The 8,732-nt window shown below is 39.2% G+C and overlaps 1 protein-coding gene across 2 annotated transcripts in view; it reads right to left on the reverse strand.

Annotated features, from left to right (window-relative positions):
* Positions 1 to 841: 841 nt before the first annotated feature.
* Positions 842 to 8,732, reverse strand: part of shroom3 (shroom family member 3) — a 26,402-nt gene continuing 18,511 nt past the window's right edge. For both annotated transcript variants that reach the window (XM_020601135.1, XM_020601134.1), the window contains exons 19-23: positions 6,461 to 6,606; positions 4,794 to 4,893; positions 4,307 to 4,472; positions 4,028 to 4,149; positions 842 to 3,252 (exon numbers count right to left, since the gene is read on the reverse strand). In XM_020601135.1, the coding sequence (XP_020456791.1) occupies positions 2,854 to 3,252; positions 4,028 to 4,149; positions 4,307 to 4,472; positions 4,794 to 4,893; positions 6,461 to 6,606 (933 nt within the window). In that variant the 3' untranslated portion in view covers positions 842 to 2,853. The remainder of the gene's footprint in view (positions 3,253 to 4,027; positions 4,150 to 4,306; positions 4,473 to 4,793; positions 4,894 to 6,460; positions 6,607 to 8,732) is intronic.

Below are 8,732 nucleotides of genomic sequence, written 5' to 3' on the forward strand. Positions count from 1 at the left end.
CGGCCAAGTACAGGGATATTCTGGACGAAAACCTTCTCCAGAGTGCTCAGGACCTCAGACTGAGCTGAAGGTTCACCTTCCAACAAGACAATGGCCCTAAGCACACAGCTAAAATAACGAAGGATTGGCTTCACAACAACTCCGTGACTGTTCTTGAATGGCCCAGCCAGAGCCCTGATTTAAACCCAATTGAGCATCTCTGGAAAGACCTGAAAATGGCTGTCCACCAAGGTTTACCATCCAACCTGACAGAACTGGAGAGGATCTGCAAGGAGGAATGGCAGAGGATCCCCAAATGCAGGTGTGAAAAACTTGTTGCATCATTCCCAAAAAGACTCATGGCTGTATTAGCTCAAAAGGGTGCTTCTACTAAATACTGAGCAACGGGTCTGAATACTTATGAGAATGTGATATTTCAGTTTTTCTTTTTTAATAAATCTGCAAAAATGTCAAATTCTGTGTTTTTCTGTCAATATGGGGTGCTGTGTGTACATTAATGAGGGAAAAAATGAACTTAAATGACCCACTGTATGTCTTCTTTTCCAATAAATGTAAATTAGGATCACAGTCAATAGCAAGAATCCTAATTATTCTGTGTATATGTTTTGCAATCTAAATTTTTTTAAATAAACTGCAACAGGAGTGATCCAAATTATTCTTTCTAGCCACATCCAGTATTCACTCTTTAAACTTTGGTCACTAACTCCTGGGGGAAATATCTGGCTTTTTAGCTGCTAAATGCTCAGTTATGTTCACCAGCCGGTCTGAGCATCAGCCCATGTACCAAACCAACAGATGTGGGGCATCAGGAAAGACAAACTTAACCTGTGTATGACCAGTATTTACTTATTTATTAGTGTGTGCGCACACATGACAACTTCACATGAACACAAAGTGTGAAAGTGTTTACAAAATACATTTATTTTGCAAAAACTAGGAGCTGTTTTGCAATTGTCCTTCTTTAAAAGCAAACACTGAATTCAATGAAACGATAAACCAAGAAATGTCTGAGATATTCTGTTGTGTCTCTGAAAGAAACAGGAATAAAACAAACCAATAATCAACAGTAAAATGTGGGTTATAATTGAGGACATAAGGCAGACTGTGTGCTGTTTGGAGGATATGACAAACAGAATATTTAAAAGGTGCTCTCATAGAGTGAAAACATGTATAAACCTCTACGGATCAGTACTTCAGCTGTTCAAAAACCTCTGTATTTTACATTCCACACACTGCTGCAGCTCTTTATTAATGAAATTAATTTTGACCCTGCAGAACTGTTATTCTTGTCATATGCAATTTGGAGTCCCCAGATAACCAGAACTGAAGGGAAGCAAAATGGCACTCCCGTACATGACAGATCTGTTAAGTTAGATATATTATAAAACATGTGTGCCCTGTATAAAACCAATCCTTCACTGGCAGATGATAGGATTGATCCAAAGTGGGATAGTGTGTGTGCTGTCGAAAATTCTGGGAGTCCAGAGAAGACAACGGTGTCCTGTCACAAAATTATGTTGTGATAATGGGAGATTCTATTTCATGGCTTAATAAAAGGTGAGGTGGTGCAGCATTTTATATGTATTTTTAATTTGATTAATTTTAGCATTGGTATTTTCTTGACTGTTGAGAATTACATCTTTTTCTTTTCCTACTTTACTTCATCTGATCACAAATGTGCAACTTTTATGATTGAATGATGTGAAAACAAATACAGTGTAAAGTTTTCTGTGGTGAGATATAAATTTTGTACTAGAATGCTCATGCTACCAACAGCGGGTCAAAGATATGGGTGCTAATTAGGCAGTGTATATCAAATAAAAGACACAATCAAGTTGTATTATGGGAAATGTAGGATCCAGAATGTTGGGGTTGAATAGAAACGAACCTATGTCAATTTACTCATGCACTCAAAACTGTGCAAAGCATCTAACCACCATGAAATGACTACTCAGTTTATTCACTTATATGATTAGCAGGCCATTTATCTACAGTGTTTGATGACTTGTTCATGTTATTTTTTTAATTCATTTTGTTAATTCCAGGTTCTCATATTTGAATATTGGATTCTCTTCTGTGTTTCTTGTCATTGTAAATTAAACGTCTTTGTTTGGTAAATTGGTCGTTATTCTTAGCATTTAATCTTATTATTTCATAGATTATTAAAAAGAGACTGACAGATTTAAATGACTGACAGACGCAGAAGTGAAACTTCTTTTATCATTCAGTGTAAAATTTGTTGCAAACAGTAGTCAAATGGCTAAAAGTGCCACAAGCTTCAGACATACTGTACAGGCAGTAGTGGCAGTAGTAGTGTTACAGTGTGTGACAGTGATCATAACAGTTTTTTCAAAGCATTTCCCCTTCAAGACCTGTGCACAGAGGTTTTTGTTGCAGTGAAATAAAAATGGTGTCCCTCCAACTTCAGTGTTCATTTCTTTTTAGTCATCTGACTGTGCATGTGCAGGAGCTTGACCAGGTCTTGTGAAAGGCTTTACAAGGTTTATCATATAATAGTATTTTATCTTTGGGAGATGACACAGAAATGAGTTCAAGAGTTGATTTTACAGAAAGTCAGGGTTATTTCAGGGCAATTGTAGTGCTGCTAAGATGAACAGAGGTGTAACGTAAAGTCATGTGTGAACAGAATGACAGTGAGGCACATTAATGACTTGTCTTGTTCACGTGTGAAGCCTGCATAGTCGTTTCAGTGGGAATGGAGCCTGCTTCAGGCCCTCTCTTCCTTCATGTTAAGCTTCTTCATTTTCAAGCATGACTCAAGCTCATATTCAGTACATAAGGAGCCAATCATCTCTTCATTTCACATCCCGTAGCAGTGACATGTCCATGACATCATAATGATGTCACAGTGGTTGGCCTGACGGCGTTGCCTTGAATTACAGAGGATGGAGGCAGTGGTGGAGGTGGCAAAGAGTGGAGCATGGAGCTCAGTGATGAGAATGGACTCGCTCTTGACAAACCGTGCGCCTCTGCCAGGTCTGCCGGCAGGGTCTCTGCCAGTCGTGTCAGCTGCTCTTCCCCCTGGCGTATGAGGTCTTCCAGGTGCCGTCGGCGAATCAGAAGAGAGGGTTTACTGCTAACGAAGTGGCAGTAGTCCTGGAGCTGTGGTTCAGTGAGGTAGTTGGACAGGATGCCCTGGACCACCCGTTGCCTCCGGTCCAAATTCTCCTTCAGCTCTCGGGCGTCATCAGTTTGACGAAGGAGCACAGAACGTTTGTGTTGGAGGGATTTCTGAGGAGATGACATAACATTTGATCAGTTTATACAAGATCTCATTTATTACTAAAACTTCTAAAGCGTCAACACCCAAATGGAGGCTCCCACTGGAAATTCAATATTAAAAGCAGCAGCAATAGTGTAGTAGTGTACTAGTGTTGTGTAGTCTGTCACTTTGTTCCACTTTTGGCCCGTAGTAGGCATGTTGACATGTCACAGCAGGAAAAACACAGGTTTAAGTCATCAAATGCACGATGGCTGAATTCCATTTCAGTTTCAGGGTCCTATTGTCACACATGCTGGCTTAGTGTCACATTCAAGTGTGGATTTGGGACATAATATCTGGATACAACACATGCATCTTACTTTAACCTAGTGGCTAAACTGCTTCACTGCAACCAAGGTGAGGCATGATGGGAATTATTTTTGAACACTTTTTTAAACATTTGATAAAGCAACAATTGATAAATTACTAACCAAATAATATTGTAAATATAAGCTGTTCATCTATGAAAAAAAATCTATGAAATATATATTTCTTATTATGTCATATATATACAGTGTGACTGGGAGCTTTAAGAATTCTGCCTAATATAAGGTACTTAATTTTAATAACACTGTGATACATTTAACATGTGTGATCATCAAATTGTCTAACATCATAAGTGATTCTGTGACAGGATGTGACCATTGGAAGCAGCACTACAGAGGGATGAGCAGACAGGCACACACTTAAACAAACAGCTAGACAGACATATATGTCAGACAGAGGAACGGTGTCCTGTCTCACCCTTTCCTCTGCTATGCCCTCCTGCGTCACCTCCTCTCTCCCCACAGCGAGCAAAGACCTGTCGATCCTTGACAGGCGGCTGCACAGAGACAGCAGCAGGTTCACAATTTTCTCCAAATCTCCTGCAAACACAAGCAGATGAACATCTCAGTCTCTGACACGCTGCAGGTACTGTACATCACCAAAGCTTCACACAAGCTGTAGTTGCTAAATATTAATTAATTAATCATTGTTTTATATGGAGAGAGATATATTTCTCTAGAGTGACAGATGTTGTACCGATGAACATGCTGTACTTCTCCTTCTCATTGGTTTTGAGGTGTTCCTGTACCAACATTTCGAGGCTCGCCCCCAGTGCCTGGTGATGCTTCTGCTCTTCACAGAGCACCTCCTTCTCCTTCTGTAGAACTGCTACGCTCCTCCTCAGAGCCTCACACAGATCCACCTGGTGGACATGAAGGGAGACACAAGAATACTCCAGAGTTTCACTGCTGTGTTTGAATAAATCACACCAATCAGAACATGGAAGGGCAGTCACAGAGGGTTATTGTATAAGGAATGGATGTGAGACTGCTGAGAGCCCTTTCTCTCTAGTCTTCAGTTTGTTTCCCTCCATCAATTGGTGCTTTGCTCTGCTTTTTGTATTTACTGGTTTAGCTTTGTGTCGCTGTACTGGCTACATAAGAGTTGATTATATAGAGAGCATCTGGAAAAGTTAACTATTACAAATGAAGACATAAGACATGAGACATCTTTTTTTTGTTACCTTTCTGGTAATGAGGCCTTTCTCATCCTCATCTAAACTGATCTCCATCTCTCCATCCATTGCCACACTCGGAGCAGCATCACAGATGCCATCATGGATCCTAGGGAGTGAACAACACTAAAATTTGATTTTGTTTTTTTCCCATGCATAATTTTCATTTCAGATTCGTCAATGTTTTATTTTTTTATTTTACAAAAGCAGGCAAATGTGAAGAAGCCTTTAATTGGTCAGCCATATCTCCAGTGTTGTACCAATTCCGGCCTCAAGGTGTCAGGGTTGTTTAGCTGTTCACACTGCAGGAAGCCACCAGTCTGTCTTTCTCTCTACATTTATGTCACCACACTGGGCATAAGGTTCCAAATGAAAGAAGATGAAGGATGAACATTCATCCATTATGGCAAGAGAGACACTTAACCCCCCTGTTATGTTGCAAAGTTAAAACATCAAAAAACAATAGTATTTTATTGGTATGAAACTTCTTCTGCTTGGCGTAATAGGTGTAATCAACATATAAAATGAACATGGTTCATTTCACATAATTGCAACCTCCCCCTGCATGTTTATATTACAAAGATACAGTCAATTTGACCCTGAACAGAAGAGGTGTCTCCTTAATTTATCAACATCACTTCATAAAAAGAAAAGATTTCAAAATGTAAAATAAAAAAATCAATAGCATGTAAAAATAATGTATTTTATATGTAGGTCTTTCCAATGTACATTAAAAAAAGTTTTAACATGCATTTTTTTAATGAAGAACGAGTGCATTATCCTCATTGAACCATAATCTGTGAGAGGTAAAGAACACATTGCACTAAATAGTGATTGAAATGGTTAGTAATGGTAAAGTTAACCCAGGAACATCACTGCTGTTCCTTAGAAATGAACATAACAGGTGGGTTAAGAAAAGTCCCATTTGTTCTTTGAGCTTTCACTTTGCCTTTCATTCATGTAGACTATGAAATCCTTTCCCAATGAGTCCAACATGTTGAGAGAAGTTGATCAGGTTTGTCTGGTCTCTCCTGTCCTGATTGATAATGCCAGTACTGTCTAACTACAACACTTCACCATCATGTTATCATCATCACTTTGGCCTGGTTACATACCTTTGAACACCCACAGGAACCTTTTGTTCAACAATAAGACTGAACACCCAAATTAAACATGAACAAAGCAAAACAAAGCTACATGAGTTTCACAATGGTTAAGGTGAAAACACAAACTTCCTGCAACTCTTGGTTGACCATGTATAACAGATAAGCCATTCCTCTAAATCATTAGACAAATGACAGTTTGTCTCCTTTTCTGAGGAAACATTCTCATGTTCACCAACAAACCAAAACAAATTTAAGATGTCCCAACATGCAGAGACAGCAGAGGGTTGTGATGCAGCCATAATAATTAGAGAGAATACAGTTTTGAGTGAGGTTGGGAAATTGATCTATTGTGTATCACAAAGAAATCAGCACAGTTAAACCAGGAGCACAAAGAGTATTTTATTGAAAAGGCCGTTTAATTTCCTGTTTAAAAGGTGTGGAGGGAAACACAAAATATTAAAGAGAAAGGAGTCCTTAGTTGATAATAAAAGCCATTGTTTTAGTGTATTTAAAATATCACTGAAATAATTCAAGAATATTATAAGACAAAACACATGATGTTAGAATTACCTGTCATTCAACTGGCTACTGTCCTTGCACTGCATTTGTGATGTGCCAACCAGTTTGCTGTCTGGAAAGATCTCTGCCATAAGCTCAACGGTGGACTTACCGCCCCACGTGTCCAGGAGGGGCGCCAGAGAGCAGTCCTGCAATACCTGGAAACAGTGGAAAAAGGACCAATCAAAATTCTGTATGACAGAAAAGGTAGGGAGCAGCTGGTCCTGGATAAAATTGAGCTGGAACTACTTAGAAAGACAAAGGTAAAGTCAGAACTAGATACAACAACAAAGGCACAGTCACAGTTAAGTATGGTGAAAAAGGTAGTCAGAACTACTGTGGGCTAGGGACACCATCAGAAGGACCTACAAAGGCAAAGGAAGAGTGAGAACTATATACTCCGATCACATTAGAGTTAGTACTAGGTGCAACAGCAAAGGTGGTGTCAAAATGTATGTATGCTGACAAAGGTGGCATCAGAGGTACGGTACTGGGTAAAAGTCTTAGACCACCATTAGTTTTGCTTTATAGCAAGGTTGTAATGATAACATATTTATTTCTCAATTCCTTTACTAAGATATAACCAGAAAATACAGGAAATATGTACACAATGTTAAAAGCACAACAATTTCAGTAAAAAATAGCTTCTACAGTCCAAAGTCAGTATTTAGTTTGACCTCCCTTTGCACTTAGCACAGCTTGAATTCTTTTGGGGAGACAGTCTTGAAACCATGACAGAGCCTCGACCATGTTTCACTGAAGGCTGCTATGCTCATTCTTCCACCTCTCTCCAACTCTACTTCTCCCATACTCGACAACTGGACCTAAAAACTTAGATTAATCGCTCCATAAGACTCTTTTCAACTGATCTTCACTCCAGTCTTTGTGATCTTTTACATATCTCAGCCTTTTGTCCCTGTCTCCGTCTGAAAAAGAGGCTTCTTGGCTGCTGTCTTTCCACAGAGGCTGCTCCTGATCGAACTTCTTTGGACTGTGGAAGGCTTGACTTGGCATCCAGATGAAGCTGCCACATGCTGAGCCAGGTCCTTGTTGGGTTTCCTCTGGTCTCTCAAAGAAGAACCTCTGAGAAACTTTTCATCAGATTCTAACCATTTGCTTGCTCTTCCTGTTTTTGTCCTCGACCTCTCCAGATTCTTCATATTTCTTTAGAACAGCTTCAATACCACATCTTGAGTATCCAGTTTGTTGGAGGATTTTTGTTCTGACATTTTTGTGTGTTTTAATACTGTGTGCATATTTCCTATATTTTCTAGTTGTATTCTGATAAATCAGAATTAGGTGCAACAATAGAGGTCAAAAATAAGTTGTTGACAACGATGGAGTCAAGACTAGTTAAGAGAACAAAGGTAAAGTTATAAAATGGTATGACAGTCAAGATGGAATCTGGACTAGACAAACAAAAGCAAGGTCAGAAATACATACAATACATCAAATTACATAAAGAGAATCAGCAAAAATAAATGCAAATTAAAGCATATTTCCATCTTCTTCTGTTATGAAAATGAGTTGCCCGTTGATATAAACACAAGCAGCAACCTCCGAGGCTGAGAAATGAAGCCTATGGAGAAGTGTAAAACCTGCAGTTCCTCGAATGGCCACTTGAGGTTGCCTCCAAAAGGTAGTCAGTCCCATAGGCTCCCAGGTTAAAATGCCCAAATTTACAAGTGAAATGTTTACAGCCTGGTACAACAAAATGGTTTTGGTCTCTATAGCTAATTTCCCCCTCCATGACAACTGTACAGGGGGTGATTTTTTAAATAGTTCACCTGATTCAATTATATTGAGAATAAGACTTACATACAGTGGGTACGGAAAGTATTCAGACCCCCTTAAATTTTTCACTCTTTGTTATATTGCAGCCATATGCTAAAATCATTTAAGTTCATTTTTTTCCTCATTAATGTACACACAGCACCCCATATTGACAGAAAAACACAGAATTTTTGACATTTTTGCAGATTTATTAAAAAAGAAAAACTGAAATATCACATGGTCATAAGTATTCAGACCCTTTGCTCAGTATTTAGTAGAAGCACCCCTTTGAGCTAATACAGCCATGAGTCTTTTTGGGAATGATGCAACAAGTTTTCACACCTGCATTTGGGGATCCTCTGCCATTCCTCCTTGCAGATCCTCTCCAGTGCTGTCAGGTTGGATGGTAAACGTTGGTGGACAGCCATTTTCAGGTCTCTCCAGAGATGCTCAATGGGGTTTAAGTCAGGGCTCTGGCTGGGCCATTCAAGAACAGTCAAGGAGTTGTTGT

This window comes from Monopterus albus, unplaced genomic scaffold, assembly GCF_001952655.1.
Source record: "Monopterus albus unplaced genomic scaffold, M_albus_1.0 scaffold50.1, whole genome shotgun sequence".
NCBI classification, from domain to species: domain Eukaryota; kingdom Metazoa; phylum Chordata; class Actinopteri; order Synbranchiformes; family Synbranchidae; genus Monopterus; species Monopterus albus.